The sequence below is a fragment of the Penicillium rubens genome (genome assembly GCF_028828025.1).
Source record: "Penicillium rubens strain IBT 27055 chromosome Unknown utg000002l_segment0_segment0, whole genome shotgun sequence".
NCBI lineage: Eukaryota > Fungi > Ascomycota > Eurotiomycetes > Eurotiales > Aspergillaceae > Penicillium > Penicillium rubens.
In genome coordinates, this window is record NW_026890600.1 from 6079931 (window position 1) to 6099512 (window position 19582).

The window sequence follows — 19582 nt, forward strand, 5'->3', positions numbered from 1 at the left end:
AGGATAAAGTTTAATATTGATAAGTCACGAGAATTGGGGTTCCCTCATCAATCCGACTCTTGACTGCCACCTGCCCAAATGATGGAAAGGTCTCACTTACTGAAATAGGCATGTTAATGCCAACCTTGGAAGTGTCCCGAGCCTTGGAACCTTCCAAGGTTGGAAGAGCTCGCGTAACGTGACCAAGAGAAAATCTTGTGTCCCCAGAGAGCAGGCGGTCTGTTGTTCACCGAGGGGCATCTCCTCGGGAAAGGCAAGTTGACAGGGGAACTTTTGCGGAGGGGCACTCTGGGTCGTGATTGGCCTGAGGCAAGTAACTTTGGGGAAAACTGTATTTCTTACTGACTCACTTTCGGAACGCTCTCTTCCTTTCTCCTTTTATTATCCTTCAGTTCTCTTCTTTTCTGTTTATATTCCCTTCTTTTACACAACCCATAATGGCTGCTCCCAACGGAACCACCGGCAATGACTTCACTGTCAAGGCCGGTCTCGCCCAGATGCTGAAGGGTGGCGTTATCATGGACGTCGTGAACGCCGAGCAGGTATGACCTCTCTATGAGGAATTGGTTACTATCCGGCCAAGTATAGAGAACTAACGGACTCCTCTACCAGGCCCGCATTGCTGAAGAAGCCGGTGCCGCTGCCGTTATGGCTCTCGAGCGTGTCCCCGCCGATATCCGCGTTGAGGGTGGCGTCGCGCGCATGTCCGACCCCAGCATGATCAAGGAGATCATGGAAGCCGTGACCATTCCCGTCATGGCCAAGGCCCGTATCGGCCACTTTGTTGAATGCCAGGTATGTGAACAATTATCTCTATGCGGGGGAGGGGCAGATCGGCAGATGGAGGCGAAAGCAGAGATCTCCGGTGGCGGGGGAGGCGAACAAACAGTAACAATTTTACTAACGAACACTGATATATAGATCCTTGAAGCCATTGGCGTTGACTACATCGACGAATCCGAGGTCCTCACCCCCGCCGACGATGTCTACCACGTCACCAAGCACGGCTACAAGGTCCCCTTCGTCTGCGGTTGCCGCAACCTCGGCGAGGCCCTGCGCCGCATCTCCGAGGGCGCCGCTATGATCCGCACTAAGGGTGAGGCTGGCACCGGTGATGTCGTTGAGGCCGTTAAGCACATGCGCACTGTCAATGCGCAGATCAGCCGTGCCCGCGGTATCCTCCTCGCCAGCCAGGACGCCGAGCCTGAGCTGCGCGCGTTCGCCCGTGAGATCGAGGCTCCTTACGAGCTTGTTCGCCAGGCTGCTGAGCTCGGCCGTCTGCCTGTCGTTAACTTCGCCGCTGGTGGTGTTGCCACCCCTGCCGATGCTGCGCTGATGATGCAGCTGGGCTGCGATGGTGTCTTTGTTGGCTCTGGTATTTTCAAGTCTGGCGATGCTAAGAAGCGTGCCCGCGCTATTGTCCAGGCTGTCACTCACTACAAGGACCCTAAGGTGCTTGCTGAGGTCAGCCAGGGTCTTGGTGAGGCTATGGTTGGTATCAATGTGAAGCAAATGCCCGAGGCTGATAAGTTGGCTGGCCGTGGTTGGTAGATATGCTTTTCTGTGTGTTTCAGCCTTGATCATTGTTGTATCCTAAAAATTTACTGTACATGAGCCATGAGTAGATGTCTAATGTGACATATACATTATACGATTTGACACATTTGTCCTTCTGAAGCCAATCATTGCACCTATGTTGTAGTGAACTTTCCTGAGTGTAAATGCTTCTTCGCCAAAAAGAGTAATTGTATCCGACATTATACAGGGCTTCGACTATTCGGGACTATTACTTCATGGCAGAATCTCCTGCATAATACGAATTAAACTAATCCCCGCCCTGCCACGTGATAGGCTGCCGGCACCGAGCCACCGATCACCGGGAGTCTGGGGAGCTTCATGCCGATAGCAAAAGTCACGATTGGCGTTTTTAGTCCGCGACTAAGAGAATATGGCCAATCGGGGCTTCGGTTGTCATCTCCATGTCACGCCGGAGTCTCCGTAGTCTCCGACGGCGGCCCGCTGACGGGGAATTACGGAAAGAGTCCTGGAGGCTATTCGCGGAAAACGGTATTCAACGTTCTTACGATGTGTTCTGCTACTCAATTTCGGTGTATCATGCTCAAACCTATATAATATCTATAAGAATAGTCGGTTATGTAGCTTCTATACCTGGCGATGTAAGGCTTGGATACTTCCAATTAATATCCGGTTGGCTTAACATGATATTTTATCAATGTACTACTGCAATGTATTTTTAGGTGTCGTTTGAGATGTCTCTTGTTGCTCTGTGGGCTGTGTTGTATGTCTCTCAGATGCTTTGGGATAGAGTTAGTGCTAAGTGGGTCTATAGGCACGTGCTTCGGCATTTGTATAAAACGACAAGATATTCCCCAGGCAATAACCTAAGTTGTGCGGTACTTTAGAGCAATGAGCCCTTAATGAGGCCTCCTGGAATCCTCTTGGGACCGAAGCTAGCGGTCGGATGGTTTGTTAGGCCATGTACTGCTGGGCAGTAGCATAGGCATTGGTCTGGTACGCATTGGACCATATGATTCCTTTTTTGTACGCCGGCCGAACCACTAGATGATTTGGAAATTCCTCAGTTATGGCGCTTATATGAATGCAAGTAAAAACTCCCAAGTAAGATTAAATCAAGCTGGACCACGCATGTCATGCAAATGGATATCTAAATGAACACCGAAGTTGCAGGACCCATCAACTCCAATCATCAGGTCATGTACCACGCAAGCTCCATTATTGGGCATAATCAAAATTCATCCCACGGCATTTCAACCAGAAAGAACGCACAATATCCAGAGACGGTTTCTGACCGCCTCTAGCAATGGCGAGAGACTCCAAGAACCGTGACTTGTCTTGCGCCGATAGGAGCGGCACTTGTTGTCCGTTCGCATCTGTGACCTGGGCGTCCAAAGAGTCGAGTGCAGCCTTAATAGCTGGGCGCGCCAATGCCATTTTCTTGAAAACAGTGCGTCGTAGAGCATCGTTCAGAGAGACCAAGTCTGATCGTGCGCATCGGCCTGCAATCTGCTGGATGATTGTGTAACACAAACGGGGGATAAACTCCTGATGGACCGATTCGAGTATGTTCATTTCTTCCGGTGAGCTGCCGCGGAGATCTATTAATGCAACCCAGAATGCAGAAGCAGATTTAAGAGGAAGTGGCTCAGGTCGTGTCAATGCGTGAAGTGTGAAGTGAAGAAGCACAGCAAGAGGGGACTCTGCGGTCAGATTTGACTTCGCGGGAGTGAACAATATCGGATAGTACTTTGGCAAAAGACGTGTGAGGAAATCAATCCCGGCATTAGCGGTCTCTGGGTCATACACGTCCGGATTTTGGAGCATCGAAGAGAAGAGCTGGGCTACATGATCGATAAGCGCTTCAGCCTCACTGCGGATGTTCATCGCATGCCGAGCGTGAGATGCCAAAAATGACGACGCAGTTGCCATGATAACATCTGTACCGGAGATGCCAAGGGGAAAGCTCTTGATAAAGTCCACTGTCATAGAAGGCGGGAAGACGAAAAGACCTGCCCGCTCAGTGTAACCAGCTTTCAAAATGTCACAGGCTGCTTCAATGATGCTGCTGTCCACGGGGAAGTCGACAATCAAAAGTCTCATGGCCTCCATAATCAGGCGCTGGGCTTCGGCACCTGGTCCAGAGTTCCAGAAGGATAGGGGGTATGGGTCTCCTTCCTTGGTAAGCTCGATATCGATGACTTCGCCTTCTGAACGAAGGCCTTTTCCGATGCTCGCAATGCAGCTCAGCACAAGGTGGCCGCGTTGACGACCAAATTCATGAGCAGGACCGGTAACCTCTTCCCGCGCTGTGTTGGCTTCCTGAACAAAGAAGCCGAGAATTCTTTCTAGCGTTTGTACCTTTTCCTGGTCACTATGCAAGCACTGGATGATGGTCGCAATTCCTTCCAGGACCTTAGGCATGGTGGGCACAGTTGCCGTCGGCTTGCTTCTGAACTGATCTAGTTGATCTAAGAATGCGGGAAGATCCGACGTCAAGACGCGAGCACACGATTTTGAAAGAGTCAATATAGACCTTGAAGCCGCGTGCGCACACAACTCGAAATTGAGGGATTCGAACAGGATATTTAGAACATCAGGAAGCAACGAACTGTGACGCTCAAAGTACGATTCATACTTTCCGAATGAATCCACCAGGGTCTGGCGAGCCTTGAGTGGTATTTCAGTCTCCCCACCTGCGCAGAGCCTGGCAAAAGCATCGCTCCCAAAGATGGCGTCGAGACACTGGTCGGCGTGCCCATTCTCATCCACTGCTTCCGAGAGCTGAGCTATGCAGAACATGGCAGTCTCGAAATTTCGCCAGTCCCGACTTTCAAGGCAGGACGTGGCGCTCCTCTGGAAGACAGTGACCAGGTCGACGCCGAGGACGGGGTATGCCGAAAGTAGGTAATCACAAGCGTCATGGCGGAAGGCGCCGAATTCACTCCGCTCTTCCTCGCCCCAGTCTTCCAGATCTTCAGACTTCGGATATAGTAGTTTGCTGGAAAGACCCAAAACAACTTCTGCTAGATGTGACTTTACCAAGTCATACCTAGAGCTGCCTTCTTCGATTTGACCGGGGAGACTTTCTGCGATATCGTTCCAGAACTCCAAGACACGTGGGGTCCCGAGGTCGTCAATTGAAGCATAGCCAGGGGTCTTGAAAATCCCATGGATAAGTGCGAGGATTGCTGCATTTTGTGGGGTCATAGGGTCGCTGAAGATATCCAAGTGCAAATGCGAGACGTATGCAATAAGCAGGTCAACAAACGACATGCTCTCCACTCCTTCATCGCCGCTCTTCACGGCAGTAATGTGAGCTGTTACGATTGAATCGGCGAGGATTTCAGAAATAAGCCACAACGAGTTGTCGTCAAACGCCCAGGAGCGGGTTTCGAAGGCTTGCGTCAAAATAGAAGCTGCACTTTCACTCAAGCTGGGTACCCTCAACGTCTCAATGACGGTATGGCCACATCGCACCGCCAAGACATTGACATCTTCAGCAGAAGAACGTTGGCGGTTTCCATGAACACCTAGCCATGTCTGCGAGATGGAAGTCAAATCAGCGACCCCATTCTTCAAAACGGAAGTACCAGAAACCGAGATTAACTCACCTTCCATGAATTCATGGCTTCAGCTGCAAGTGCCACATCAACTGCATCATCCCCAGCTGTCTTTGCATGCTGTATAATCTCCCCAAGGACAAATTGAACCAGGAGCAACCCATCCTTAATGTTATGTATGGCTCGCTGAATGGCGGATGTGTCTCCAGCCCCATCCTGGGGCTCAGAGTCCAGTCTGAGAGCCTCCTCGGCGAGTGCAATTGAGAAAAACAGGAGCGCACCCGATCCACTCTTGCTCAACGCTGGCAGTATCCGCTCCTGGAAATCCACCGCCCGTGATTCCTCTTCGGATACGTATCCACCGTGGACGAGGCTTGCAGCCAGCTGCCAGACAGCCTGTTTCCATGGTGTGACAGGGTGCCTGAAAATGGCAACCAAGCTTGAGGCAAGCTTTCTCACAACCATTGCTTGCTCACCATTGGTTACCAAAGCAACAAAACGATTGATCAAGTGCTGCATGATCTCTGTGGCCGAATTCACGTTGATTTCGCTCCTAATGATATCCGGCATCAGCAATTATCGTCACATAAGTATAAGCTTGAAGTGGCGCGGATCGGAGAGGTTGACCGTACCATGAGACATTGATCTTCACTGTGAATGTAAGGGCCCCCATGAAACGATGTTGGGCAGAGTGTTCACTCTGCAGAAGTGAATCTGCAATTGCCCATGCATTTTCTGTCTTCTGAAGTTGCTGGAGACGCGTCTGGATCTCATTAATTCTGGCGGGGTCACGCTGGTTCGCTGGGTTATAGAGCTCGGTAACCAGCTGGTTCTTTGTTAGCTGAATGTCAGGTGTAGACAAGGCACACATACAATATGGGCTTCTGACATTGATTCCCTAGCTCCAAGGCCCTCGTCAGACATCCATGTTGCCATTTTGTTTCAGCAAGCGCGTGGTTGTGAAAATGAAAAAGAGAAGTGTACATATACAAGCACGGGGGTATGACTGGCAGAATCTAGTGTTGGTATCAGTTGGCCAATCACCGCTAAGGCGGTTATTAGAGCGGTAACTGCGGGGCTCATTCTCTGAATCCCGGGCACATGACATGACCTCTTTTGAGTAGATATGTTGAAGAACGCCAATAAGGAAGAATGCCCAAACAGACAACCGAAAATCCATGCAAGAGCCTACCTATATAGTACATATTAACATTGACCTTCAACAAGGTTGTTTCCCCAAGCTTTCGCTGTCGTCTGTAACCTTCTATACTTGCCTTGTCCTCACGATCCTGAATATCTTGTTTTGGCACACCCTCGAGCTTTTGGCGTCATCCTTAGCGGATGGAGCTTGATTTGGAAATAGTACGGAATCCTAGCTTTTGCTTCTTGAGGCATTTCTTACTTCTACCGACAAGTCACACTTGGGCAGGTCCTGTTAGTGCTGAGACCGTTACTTCTAGGGTATGGGGTATGGGTATCAAGCTTGGCGCCATGTCGTACAAAGGATTAGTTTTATACTATTATCGGTGGCACTAAAATCAGATAAGATCAATCTGGAAAAACAATTTCTCATTCGGAACGAACAATATGATTGTGTACAATGTCCCTAGAAGGTCCCTTTGAAAAGAGTGCAAACATGACAACACCAAGTGGGCCCCGTGTGTAGCCGCGACTCCGGAGATCGGTCTGTGGCCAAAAGCCTACTTGGTAAAAGGCCACTTACGACGGAGTCCACACGACCTGCGGAATTAGCTTATCGCGCACTTATCTGACGCGTTCATTCCCTGCTTCGCTTAGCTTTTCGAAAGCTAACAGGTTGAGGAAGAATCCTCTTGGAGTCTACCAGTGTCCATGCTCCTCTCCCACCCAATTCGCCTTTGGACATCTTTGCGATCGCTAAGGCCCCTCCCTCGTCCAAGATATTTCTCCGTTTTCGGTCCACGCTATACCGTCGATATGGGGGCCGTGGATACCTCTGAACGGCTGTCGAAGCTGAGGCAGTTGATGCAGCAGCACAAGGTGGATGTTTACAGTATGACATCATCTCTGTTTCTCAGCCGGTTGCTTAAACCTCGAGTTGTGCTTACCAGTTTCGCATAGTTGTGCCCTCAGAAGATAGCCACCAGTCCGAGTATATTGCGCCGTGTGATGCCCGTCGAGGTCAATGATCGCCCCCCTTATTGGCCCGCGTCGACAGCTAACATTCCCATAGAGTTCATTTCGGGATTCTCTGGCTCCGCCGGTACTGCAATTATCTCACTGAGCAAAGCTGCATTGTCCACCGACGGACGGTACTTCAACCAAGCTGCGAAACAATTGGATAACAACTGGCAGCTCTTGAAGGGTGGAGTTGAGGGTGTGCCCACATGGCAGGAATGGTACGAGAGACAGTCGTGCGGGCATGGCTTGTACGGGAACTGATATTGTTGATAGGACCACGGAAGAGGCCCAAGGAGGCAAGGCTGTGGGTGTTGATCCTTCTCTGATCACAGCATGTGAGTATAATTATGTCAGATGTGGAGGTGTATAGTGGCGCTAACCTTCAATAGCTGGTGCACGGAAGTTGGCAGAGACCCTTAAAAAGAATGGTTCATCCCTCGTAGGGGTCCGGGAGAATTTGGTCGACTTGGTTTGGGGGAAGGAACGCCCTGCGCGTCCCAGTGAGAAAGTGCGCGTTCACCCCGAGAAGTATGCCGGCAAGACGTTCCAAGAAAAGGTGGCCGAGCTGCGGAAGGAACTTGAGTCGAAGAAGAAGGCCGGATTCGTCATCTGTATGGCCACCTCGAATATATCCCAGTCCTGTAGAGTGACTAATCTATTGCAGCTATGCTCGATGAAATTGCTTGGCTATTCAACCTGAGAGGAACCGAGTAAGAACACTGTCTTTACCGTGATGCATCATTGGCAATTGACTGACTTTGAGAAGTATTCCCTACAACCCCGTGTTTTTCTCTTATGCGGTTATTACGCCCACCACCGCTGAGATCTACGTCGAGGATGACAAGTTGACACCAGAGGTCAAAGCTCACTTGGGACAAGACGTTGTCGTCAAGCCATACGAATCCATCTTTGCTGACGCTCAAGCCCTCAGCACCAAAAGCCAGTCTGCGGGTGAGAACGCCGCCAAGTTCTTGTTGTCGAACAAGGCTTCTTGGGCTCTCAGCCTTAGCCTTGGTGGCGAGGGACAGGTTGAAGAGGCCCGCAGCCCAGTCGCCGATGCAAAGGCTATTAAGAATGAAACCGAACTCGAAGGAATGCGGGCGTGCCATATCCGCGATGGTGCTGCTCTGACCGAGTACTTTGCTTGGCTTGAAAACGAACTTATCAACAAGAAGACTGTCTTGGACGAAGTCGACGGAGCTGATAAGTTGGAACAGATCCGCTCTAAGCATGATCTGTTCGCTGGTCTCTCCTTCGATACGATCTCGTCCACTGGGCCCAACGGTGCCGTCATCCACTATAAGCCCGAGAAGGGAAGCTGTGCTATCATCGATCCCAGTGCCATCTATCTCTGCGACTCTGGTTGTCAATACTTCGATGGCACGACAGACACCACGAGGACATTCCACTTCGGCGTTCCCACAGAGTTCGAGAAACGTGCTTTCACGTTGGTACTGAAGGGAACTATTGGAATCGACATGGCAGTGTTCCCCAAGGGCACCAGTGGCTTTGCAATTGACGTGTTGGCGCGCCAGCACTTGTGGAGGGAAGGCTTGGACTTCCTTCACGGAACAGGCCATGGCGTTGGTTCCTATCTGGTGAGTATTACCGCCGATGAGACACCTTACACTTTGCTAATGTTTGTTTAGAACGTCCACGAGGGTCCTATTGGCATCGGGACTCGGGTTCAGTATACCGAGGTGCCCATTGCCGCCGGAAATGTCATCTCGGATGGTTTGTACCTCTTCATCTATTTATTGTAGTCCGAAACTAATTTCTGACACAGAACCCGGCTACTACGAGGACGGCAAATTTGGTATTCGAATTGAGAGTGAGTTGTACTGCCTATGACTTCAATTGGAAAAATGCTAATCGTTCTCTTTATAGACATCGTCATGGCTCGCGAAGTTAAGACTGCTCACAACTTTGGTGACAAGCAGTGGCTAGGCTTTGAGCATGTTACAATGACTCCTATTGGTCGCAACCTGATTGAGCCGTCGCTTTTGAGCGATGCCGAGCTTAAGTGGGTAAACGACTACCATGCTGAGATCTGGGCGAAGACAGAGCACTTCTTCCGGGAAGACAATCTGACTCGCTCGTGGCTCGAGCGTGAGACCCAGCCTATCTCAAAATAAGTGGGTGGGTGGTCTACGGGCTTGATGGGCTGTGGTTTGATATCCACTGCTATTGATTAGACGGCACTATGTAGAATACAGCCTAGAATATGCACGATTTCGATGCTGTATCTAGAAATGAATACCAAAGAGTGAATCAAATACGAAGTTGTAACGAAAGTCTATGTATACGTTGTAAGCCCCGGCTTTCATTTTCATAGTACACTGACAACTGGCCAGTGGAACGGAATGCGGGAAGCTCTGGTGGAGCCTGACACTCCGCCCCGGTCTGTTTCAACACTATCACCACGGCATCACCGAATTGCTTCCAGCGCTCCCTGTATTTCACACCTAAGAATGCTCGCAGCCTCTCGCCAACTGTTGCGCGCAAGTTACAGGACCTAATACCGAACCCTTCTGGCTAACAGCCCCCCGCCAGCCCCTTGTCACAGCCCACCAACGCTTCCATACTGAACCAGAGCACCCCGTGATTAGCGGGCATCATTTGGAATGAGCGGCCAAAACGGTTATGGTAACGGGTATGGCTACACCAGTTCCGGTCGGTACGATGCCAATGACGGGGGATACGGTGGAAACAGCAACCCTGCGGTAGAAGGATACGGTGGACGTGCCGCACCACCAGGCGGAGGTGGACGTTCAGATCGTCGCCCCGGCGGATACGGTGGTTTCTACCCCGACGCGCCTCCGCCTCCGGCGCTATCGCCAGGCCAATCTCCTGCGCCGGGCCAGTCGCCCGAGCGGCGGCGTGATCGAACGGACCGGGGCTGGCAGCAGCCCTCTCCGCAACCCTCTTCGAACCCCTCCTCGCACCCCTCCTCGCAAGCCTCTTCGCACCCCTCTTCGCGATCACGCACAAGGAATCAAGAACCAGACAGGAAATACCAGGAAGAACGGTCTAGAGATGCAAATCGGTACGCGGACAACAGGGACCAAAGGGATCAACGGGACCCGAGAGGCCAAAGAGACCACCGAGACCACAGAGACAAGAGAGACCCAAGGGAACAAAGGGAACAAAGGGACCACAGGAGCCAGAGGAATGCGTCGCCTGTGGTTAACTCGAGTAATGACTCGGGGGAACCCCAGGCCATTGAAAGTATGTCTTTCTCTTTTGACTAGCCTGGCCCAACAGCTAATCCGGCTACCTCCTACAGCTATTCTCCAGTCTATCCAGCGCGATTGGGATTTTATGACTGATTCCGAGTGTGTCCCGGTGCACGTTGCTTTGAGTTTGATGGACACGAGTACATTGGGCAAAGCGGACCGTGAACCGGAGTTTTTGCATATGTACAATGACATCCAGAAGACATTGAAGGCAATTGTCAATGGTAGGTCCTCTCTGCAGTGGTTAGGACAGACATATGCTAAAGTTTCATGTTACAGAACACCATCAGGGATTTAACAGTTCTATTGGAACATACCACAAAATCCAATCCAATATATCTTCCTCGCAAGCTCGGGTACGCAGCCTGAGACATGCCCTGGACCAGGCCAAAACCGGGTTAATATCGACCAAGCCAGAGTTAAAAGGGCTTGCAACGTCTTCTCAGAACTACGATGATATCGTACAGCTGTTCACTCAGATTGAGGAAATCCAATCCCTTCCCGAGAAATTGGAATCTCAGATCTCAGATAAGCGCTTCCTTGCAGCTGTGGATGTGCTTCACACTGGTCTCCGAGTTCTACGGCGCTCTGAACTGGAGGATATTGGTGCTCTATCCGATATTCGCGCTTATTTCACAAACCAGGAAACGTCGCTCACAGACATTCTGATCGAAGAGTTGCACGACCATTTGTACCTCAAATCACCCTATTGCTCTGACCGATGGAAAGCACCCGCATCTGATGAAAAAGAGGTGCATACATCTAACTTAGCCGGTAGTCGCTCTTGGGAACGTCCTGTGTATAGTTTCCTGGCTAAGTTCGATCCCTTGACGCCTATGGTCGAAGACGCCTCCCGGAATCCGGAGGCAGACACGTTTTCCTACATTCAGTTATTGATCGAAGCGTTGAACAAGATGGGTCATCTCGACGTCGCGGTTCACAGGATCGAGCAGCGTCTTCCGGTCGAACTGTTTGCTGTGGTGGATAAGACGAACGCAGAGGTCGATACTCGCTATCCTGCGCCAACCAAGAGCTTCTCAGCCCAGGACAACTACAAACAGTCCAGTCTCCCCACTGAGATTATTGAAAAACGGGGCCACGTGCTTTCTGAGTTTTTGTGGGCACTGTATGCCAAGTTTGAGGCAATCGCGGAAGGCCACCGAATTCTTCACGATGTCATTGCGGCCATTGTTGAACGAGAAGGTTTAATCAAAAGCGAGACGCTTTCTGGAGGATTCAAGGAGTTGTGGAAACTTCTACAAAGCGAGGTAAGATGCCAACGGTTTTGACAGGCATCGCGGATATTAATCTGTTTTGCCAGATACGATCTCTCATGCACGACTATCTTGCAACCGATGGGGACTCTTCTGTTCGATCTAGATCGGAGGAGAATGATGCTCGACGTCATCTATACACAGGAAACCGCGATAAGAATAAGGTAAGAAACCGGCGTTTTCAGTACTTTCAACTAGCTGATTGTTTGCATTGTAGAAAATGTTTAAGTTGTCCGATATCGAGCAAAATTCTGAGATGAAAGCCGAACAAGACGAACTCGATGAAATCCTCAAGTCGTCAGTACCAGGGCTTGTTTCTAAGTCCAGGCAAAAGGCTGCAACAAGCGATACTACGCAATCTAATAAGGGCAACTCGGGAACTGGGCATAAGATTTTGCTCGAGCCAAGTGTCTTCAATATGGGAATCCTTCTTCCTCCCTCTCTATCCTTCATCCAGCGGCTTAAGGATATTGTTCCTGTGGATTCGGATATTTCCATGGGCAGTTTGACCTCATTTTTGGACGACTTCATGGTCAATGTCTTCCTGCCGCAGTTGGATGAAACAGTGACGGACCTCTGCACGCTCAGTTTCATCGCCGCAGATGCGTTTACAGAAGACCCCCACTGGGCCAAGTTCTCTCCTCGGCCTATTTTCAGGGGAACGATCAAATTCATGTCCATTGTTCGGGAATTTAGCAAAATGCTGTCGAGTATTCCACATGACCAAGCATTCACGCAGCTTCTTATTGACCAGATTGTGACCTATTATGACAAGTGCTGTGGGTGGTACAAAGCAATGGTCACGAAAGTCTCTGCGCGGAACCGTGGAGGCGAAGTCCAACTGAAAGCTGCGGCTTCCTTTGCTGATTCAGGCGACATCCATGATGTTGTGGATGAACTGTGGAAAGATGCCGGGGATAAGAAACAGACCCTGATTGATACGGAAATCGACCTTCTTCTCAAGCGAACAGGCCAAGTGCCTTTACAGCCTTACGACATCATATCTGACCCGAAAACCGTCATTTCCCTTTCGCTCTTGTACAACAGCATGCAATGGCTCTCAAGTCACCTCGCAAGAATCCGACTTGTGGTTGAACATACCGCGGATGCCGAGTCATCCAGTTTGACTGCAACTGGCCGACCGTCTCGCAGATGGACTCTGTTCGGGTCCGTGAAGCCCAACCGCGATAGCATCAATCACCCGGTGCATTTGCCACTCAACCACGAGACTGCCGTGGTCTTCGATGGGACGCTCGAATCACTACACCGGCTTGGGGATACTGCAATTATGACGATGCATGTTGACATCCGCTGTGGAATCATCCACATGTTGACCAAAACAATGTCCGGGCCGAATCCTCCTAATTTGCGGAACTCTGAGCCTGTCACCCCATCCCCAAACACAACGGACAACTGGTGGCACATTATCATGAATCAACCAACCGCTGCATCACCAACAATTCTCGCACTCAACAATGATCTCATCGCATTCGACACCAACATCTCGACGTATTTGGGATCTGTTGAGCGTTGGTTCATCACTTCGGGTCTGGCACGGTTTATCGATCGAGTCTTTGTCGCCTGTACCCAGTATATCGGGGCCATGAATGAGAATGGAGCGCTGCGACTCCAGCTTGATGTGCTTGTTCTCCAACAGAACTTGAAGAACATCATCATCGATCCAACTGGTGATTCATCAGAGTCAACTGCAGATTTGCAGGCGCAGGCTTCCCAAGAAATCGTTGCTCTACCACGCAGCGCCAAGTTCCTGGACTGGTTCCTAGAAGGCGCCGAGAAGGCCTTGGACTACGCCAAGGAAGAGAAGGAGGCTTTCGCGTCACAAGGCGACAAAGCCTTGGCTGCTGGAAACGGCGAGCCATTTACCTACGAGGAGCTGCGTGTTCTCGTAGACCTATGTTTCTCTGAAATTCTCCGTGGTCCACGCGGGGCGGAGAGCCGAGAGGACTTTATGTCGGCGAAAAAGGCCAGTGCGGATGCGCTACTAAGGCTGAACGAGATTATGTGGGATGCTCGATAGTCCAGGGCTGTTTAGTTCTTTTGATTTTTCTTTCTGAGAAACCCACTAATAGGCTAGGAACAGAATCTCATTTTACCTTGACTCACAGTCATTTCCTCTTTAATTTAAACAACCTCCACTAACCCTAACTCGGTATAGCACTATGGGTCAATCGCCCTTTTCGGCTTCTCCGGAGCATTCACACTGGCCCACGATCCACGGCGTGTTTCACCTTTTGAGCATAGTTCTTACGGATGAAATGATCAATTTACTAGTTCATCAAGCCATATGGAGTATGAGCATGGACTCTTAACGGCGCTTAGACTTATATCTCCCCCATCCCATCTTTTTCTCCCTCTTTCCATACCTTCTTTCGCTTTCTTTGCACTACTTCCTGTCTGGAACAGTATCTCTTTCGAATCTGGCATTCGTTATCCAGACGTCCATTCTTTTGAAGTGCACCTGCACGTCCTATCATTTTTAAAAAGTCAATCTGTGACTGTCATTCATTCCATCTTCGGTACTTTGTCTTACCGAACCCTTCAATATTTACTTCATCCAACAATGAAGTATCTTCGTCTAGCCTCCGTGGCCGCTCTTTTCAGCGCTGCCACTGTATCCGCTGGCCCATTGGGCGCCCGCGAACATGACGGATACTGCCCGAAGGGCTACACCATGAGCGTCTACTACAAGACCATCACCGTGGAATCCTACCCATCTACGACCTCCGTGGAGTCTACTCCGGCTATTGTCGAGTCTCAACCGCCCGCTGAGCCCACATTGGCCTCATCCTCTCCTGCCATTGCCGTGGAGTCTACGACTCCCGTCGCAGTTATCCAAGTCGAGACCACAAGCTCTTCAGCTCCTGCTGCCGAGACCGAAGTCGCCGAGACCGCAGCTCCGAAGACCGATGCAGTCGTGGCTCCTCTGCCCACTGCATCAGCCGAGACTGCCGCCGTCATCGAGACCATTGCTGCCCCAGCCGTGAAGACCCCCGTCGTGCAGCCCTCCACCACCGAAGCTCCCGCGGAAGTCGCCAGCACTTCCACCAAGTCTTCCACTTCCACCTCTTCCACCAAATCCGCATCCACCGGCTCCTCCAACGGAACCCCCGGAAAAGCCACCTTCTACGGTGGCAATGTCGGCGGCGGAACATGCTCGTTCTCCGGCTACACCCTCCCAAGCCACCTCTTCGGCACGGCCCTCTCCCTCCAGCGATGGGACGATGCCGCAAACTGCGGCGCCTGTGTATCCGTCACCGGACCGAAGGGTAACTCCATCAAAGCAATGGTGAGCCAAGCCCTGATTCCATCCCATACCATTCCGCCCCATCCCATACCATTCCGCCCCATCCCATCCCATCCCGACAGGCTCTAACCCAACCCAGATCGTCGACCAATGCCCCGAATGCGAAAGCAACCACCTAGACCTCTTCCAAGAGGCCTTCGCCGAGCTCTCCGATATCTCCGCCGGCATCATCCAAACGACCTGGTCGTACGTGCCATGCGACCTGGACGGACCACTAAAGCTCAAGAACAAGGAGGGCACATCTGCCTACTGGTTCTCGATGCAGGTTGTCAATGCCAATGAGGCTGTGACTGCGTTGGAGGTTAGCACTGACGGCGGTAGTTCGTGGCAGAGCACCACCCGCACTTACTATAACTACTTCGAGAACACTGCCGGGTTCGGGACTAGTACTGTTGATGTGCGGATTACCGGTGCTAGTGGCAGCACTGTTGTTGTTAAGGATGTTGGTGTTTCGTCTGGGAGTGAAGTCACTGCTGGGTCGAACTTGTAGATTTGTTAAGCGGAGGGGGTTTATATTTATTTTCTTCTGTTAATATTCTTATCGAGGTGGTTTGATGGTGTGATGAGGATGTCTGTGTTCGCTATTTAGTCTATTGCAACTGAACTGATCTATAGCAAGGTCGATTGTACAAGGGCACTCTATATCTGAAACATATAGTTCGTTTGATCTATTGTAATTCCGTGCTTGACTAGTAAAAGCTAAGTCGTATACCCCATAACCTGGGTAGGCCATGATACAACGCTAACGAATCTATGCTCCTGCCATGCAGCTGATCCGCAACCTCACATCTGGACAATTACTGCGTCGTCACTTCCTTATCGGCCTCGACATTGTCCACATGCGGGTGTGCATCGAGGCTGTGGACCGTATCCTTAGGGAAAGTAACACTAAGGTCAGGATCAAGAATTAGCCATCTCACGCTGGAAGAAGACCGAGTGTCGAGATAACTCACGCAAAGCCCTTGATCAACGAGTACTCGTGTCCAATAGTACCGCCTTGCTTCTGAGCGTGGTCCTTGACACTAAAAGACATCCATATATTAGTATAGTGTATTTCAAATGACTATCTACCAGCGTAAGATGCATACGCCTGGACCTCGTCGTCGGTTGCGGTTGGCTTGCAGGTGATCTAGGAGGGTCAGCAAGATGTCTATTTTCTGAATGTGTTGTCTACTCACAATATAGGAAGACATGTTTAGATGATGGAAATGTGTAAGAAAGGAGAAAGTAGAATTTAAGTAGAAGGAAAGGTGGACGTCCACGTTGACATCATAGAGGGGTAGCCTATAAGCTGATCAGGGCTGTGTTATCTCCGCTCCGTCAGTGGCTGATCTGCTTATCACGCCTTATGGATGTACATCTATGTACATACTTGTCGATCTTTATTAGGGCCATATTTAGGCAGTAACTAATCAACTTCGTGAGGCACTATATACATAACTCGATGTGTTCGTTCTTCCTCGGGTGACTCGGGCCCTTCCGAGGTTAAGGCGCCACCTCCCGATGAAACTACTCTGCTCTTGTTGCGACTGGGTAACTGAATATACAACTACAACACTGTTCCTACGAAGCAGTATAGAAAGAGATAAAATAAAACAGTTTCAAATAAGGACTTATCAACCCGCAGCTCCGTTCCAAGGCAAACCCATTCCAGCCGTTGATTCGCCAGCCCACAATCCATTAATGATGAAAGAAAGTAAAAGAAAACAGAAAACAGAAAACAAAGCCCAGGTAGCGTACAAAGACCGCAAATGTGTGTGAGCAGAGAATGATCAAAGGGGGTAAGCAACAGCAGAAGAGAAAATTGCACAAGTCGCAAGGGTAGTTAGTGGGAAATGTAACAACTCAGAAACACTCAGAATGCCAGGGGCAGACCGTATTGCGAAGAGACGCGCGTAAGGAGAGGTTCATGGCGAGGGTACATCGATTGGAGGAAACGTCCATGGTAAGAAGAGAAAATATCTGTCAACAGCAGAATAGCAGATTTGAAAAACAGAGATGAGGGTATGTTCAAGTATTGACCTCCGGAACGCAACAAGTCGTAGCACATGCAGAAGAACAAGGATGATAAGCCTAATCCATCTCCAGTGACTCTAGCTCTTTTGACTCCTCGTAATCATCAAAGTCGAGGCCGGCATCCCGGCAACGTGTCAGCCACTTTAGAGCAATGTTGTTGCGTCGGGCGACCTCGCCTTTGAGCTTGGAGTTCGAGCCGCTGATCTCGGCGATAGCATGATTAGCAGTCAGACTGTGCTTCTCAAATTGCTCATCGATGTTCTTCTTTTCTTCCTGGAGCTGGAGGATATATTCGATCGCACGTTGCAGAATCGCGCCCTTGTTCTTATCGCAGTTCGGCACAAGACGAGCAATTTGGTTGATACCCTCATTAATAGCTTCGCGGCGGCGACGTTCAACTAGAGGAAGGGGTCAGCATACAAACACGAACTCGGTCGGAGATGTGCTTCTTACCTTCTTTGTGATTGTTCTTGCGGATCTGGTGCCATTCGGGAGAACCAACGGTAGGCTTCTGGTTCATACTCTGAGCCTCGCGCGCGGCGTAGACCGCAGCAGCAGTCGAATTGTGGTTGTGACCACCACCCATGGGAGTCTGGTTCATCTCATCGCCAAAGGACAGCCCTTGGGTGAGGTTGCTGGCATCAAAGCCGGAGTCAGGAGGAGGGGGGTACTTGTGTTGAGGAGTGTGTGCAGCCAGGGCGGCCTTGGCATTTGCGGTCAACGCATTATCGTCGGACAGACCGTTCTGCGGACCAACATGTTGAAGAATTTGTTGATCAATGTTGAGCTCAGCGCCAGTGTTGGGAAGCCCGTGGTCGTAGTTTCCGAGCGCAGAGTGGCCAAAGTTGTGCTGGTTATCCATGCTGCCGTTGCTGCCGTGGGAGGAGCGGTTAAGGCGCTGCGGGTCGGGACCTAGATCCTCAGAACCATCTCTCTTGCGCTTATGCGAGCCGTTATCTGGGCTGTTCATGGTGGGGTCAGACATGCTGAGCTTTAAAGCTGATCGTCCTATTCGTGGTGGTGGTTAGTGGCCAATAAGTGAAGAGTAAAGTGAAAACAAGTCCCGGAGAATAGGAGAACAAGACAACGGTATGTGATTGGAGAAGTCAATGCAGCCTGCGATAAGTTGGCGCCTGGCAGATCAAGTCCCTCTCGGGAAGATCAGTGGCACCCCCGCGAAGTAAACAGACGCGTGGATCTGACGCGCTTGTAATGCATCCCACGGAGGCCGGTCAACGTCGGGCTCAGCCATCGCCAGTAGGTTTTCCTGGCGGGCGGCAGTGCATGGATAGTTCTACAGGGAAGGGACGTTGTCAAGCGATCGCATATAATGCGATGCCTCGAGACATCCGCGGGGCTGCAGATATCAAGAACGCGTCATGATGGCTTGCAGGCAGTTGAGGTCACACAGGGGGGCAGCGTCGTGAAGGACACCACTTGCGATGGGCATCGCGACACGATTTGCAATGACATGGGGGGTTCTGGATGGGGATGGGGGTATTGATGGAGCCGTACCTTGGGATGATCTCTCTTTATCACCTGACAGGAAGTCACCTGCCCGACAACAACAAGACGCAGGTCACGTTGTCTGCGAAACCCCGAGTTCGAAATTGGGACGCGAAAAAGGGAAAGTTGAAAATTTGAGGAAGCCGATACTAAGATATGCAAAGGACTTAGCAATCTACCTCGCGGTAAATTTAGATACAAGAAAACGCGTTTCTTTAGGAAGATGTAGAGCAGCGGACAAGTTCAAGATGGATTGCTCACGTGGCAAGGAGGTGGTCAAGAGGAGGAGTCGCGCTGAATACGGCGGATCAGAACGACCAACAGTGCAAAGTCACCTGATTGCCTTATTCAAAAAAGTCCACTGACGTAAGCAAACCGCATACCGTAAATGAGCCACCGAGGAGCCCTGGAGGTCTAGACAATTTTGCAGACACGACCATAAAGAAACGGACAGCAGGAGCTGAAGATAACCAACTAAAATGCTTGAATAGCTCCGGGGATTCTACGCCTCCATCTCTCATCGCAAGTCATGTGCAGCCACCCCGTGCCCCTCTGCTGCACACCTTCTTTCTTGGCCTCTGATTGGCTGGCAGCTCTCGGAGGGGGAAATCCCTAGATCACGTGGAAGGATATCTTATGGGCCAATCACAGGCTCTCTTCACCCACTACGAGGGGGGATCGGACCGTCGGATACCAAGAAATTCAAGTTATCTACACATTTAGCAAGTATATGGACGTAGTCTAGACACACTAGAAGCCTGCTAGCTACATGCGATATACCCGGCATTTGATCCGAAGTGACCGTCCGAGTGTCTCTCTGCATGCGCTCAGGCTAGGGCCACTAGTGTATAGGATACCCCCTTCGACTGAATCAGGAAACACAACAGGGGAATATCCCAGAACAAAGGTAGCAACGGGAAACAAAGTCGTGCATTATGTAGTGGGTGTGCTGGTCTAGATTGCGAT

General features: G+C 50.6%; 7 protein-coding genes across 7 annotated transcripts; 4 read left to right on the forward strand and 3 right to left on the reverse strand.

Moving 5' to 3' along the window:
- Nucleotides 1–437: 437 nt before the first annotated feature.
- N7525_004794 (pyridoxal 5'-phosphate synthase subunit PdxS) lies at nt 438–1551 on the forward strand (the record flags this gene model as incomplete). Its single annotated transcript, XM_002565463.1, has 3 exons — nt 438–542; nt 613–795; nt 922–1551. 3 exons carry the CDS (start codon nt 438–440, stop codon nt 1549–1551), a joined length of 918 nt encoding a protein of 305 aa, XP_002565509.1.
- Nucleotides 1552–2754: 1203 nt separating this feature from the next.
- On the reverse strand, nt 2755–6035 carry N7525_004795 (putative importin 13; the record flags this gene model as incomplete). Its single annotated transcript, XM_061213173.1, has 4 exons — nt 2755–5079; nt 5151–5652; nt 5732–5925; nt 5973–6035. 4 exons carry the CDS (start codon nt 6033–6035, stop codon nt 2755–2757), a joined length of 3084 nt encoding a protein of 1027 aa, XP_061070194.1.
- A 915-nt stretch (nt 6036–6950) lies between these two features.
- ampp (aminopeptidase P) lies at nt 6951–9394 on the forward strand (the record flags this gene model as incomplete). The annotated part of the gene is made up of 10 exons (XM_002565461.2): nt 6951–7131; nt 7200–7259; nt 7312–7477; nt 7533–7594; nt 7649–7870; nt 7924–7969; nt 8026–8857; nt 8909–8993; nt 9046–9090; nt 9147–9394. 10 exons carry the CDS (start codon nt 6951–6953, stop codon nt 9392–9394), a joined length of 1947 nt encoding a protein of 648 aa, XP_002565507.2.
- Nucleotides 9395–9883: 489 nt separating this feature from the next.
- Nucleotides 9884–13807, forward strand: N7525_004797 (exocyst subunit SEC8; the record flags this gene model as incomplete). Its single annotated transcript, XM_061213174.1, has 5 exons — nt 9884–10487; nt 10546–10719; nt 10775–11763; nt 11817–11933; nt 11987–13807. 5 exons carry the CDS (start codon nt 9884–9886, stop codon nt 13805–13807), a joined length of 3705 nt encoding a protein of 1234 aa, XP_061070195.1.
- Nucleotides 13808–14350: 543 nt separating this feature from the next.
- On the forward strand, nt 14351–15584 carry N7525_004798 (putative extracellular cellulase CelA/allergen Asp F7-like; the record flags this gene model as incomplete). The annotated part of the gene is made up of 2 exons (XM_002565459.1): nt 14351–15076; nt 15174–15584. The coding sequence occupies 2 exons, from the start codon at nt 14351–14353 to the stop codon at nt 15582–15584; spliced, it is 1137 nt and encodes a 378-aa protein (XP_002565505.1).
- Nucleotides 15585–15891: 307 nt separating this feature from the next.
- On the reverse strand, nt 15892–16287 carry N7525_004799 (uncharacterized protein; the record flags this gene model as incomplete). Its single annotated transcript, XM_061213175.1, has 4 exons — nt 15892–15982; nt 16048–16116; nt 16183–16223; nt 16273–16287. 4 exons carry the CDS (start codon nt 16285–16287, stop codon nt 15892–15894), a joined length of 216 nt encoding a protein of 71 aa, XP_061070196.1.
- Nucleotides 16288–17167: 880 nt separating this feature from the next.
- N7525_004800 (basic helix-loop-helix domain-containing protein) lies at nt 17168–18095 on the reverse strand (the record flags this gene model as incomplete). The annotated part of the gene is made up of 2 exons (XM_002565457.2): nt 17168–17508; nt 17564–18095. 2 exons carry the CDS (start codon nt 18093–18095, stop codon nt 17168–17170), a joined length of 873 nt encoding a protein of 290 aa, XP_002565503.1.
- Between the last annotated feature and the right edge of the window lie 1487 nt (nt 18096–19582).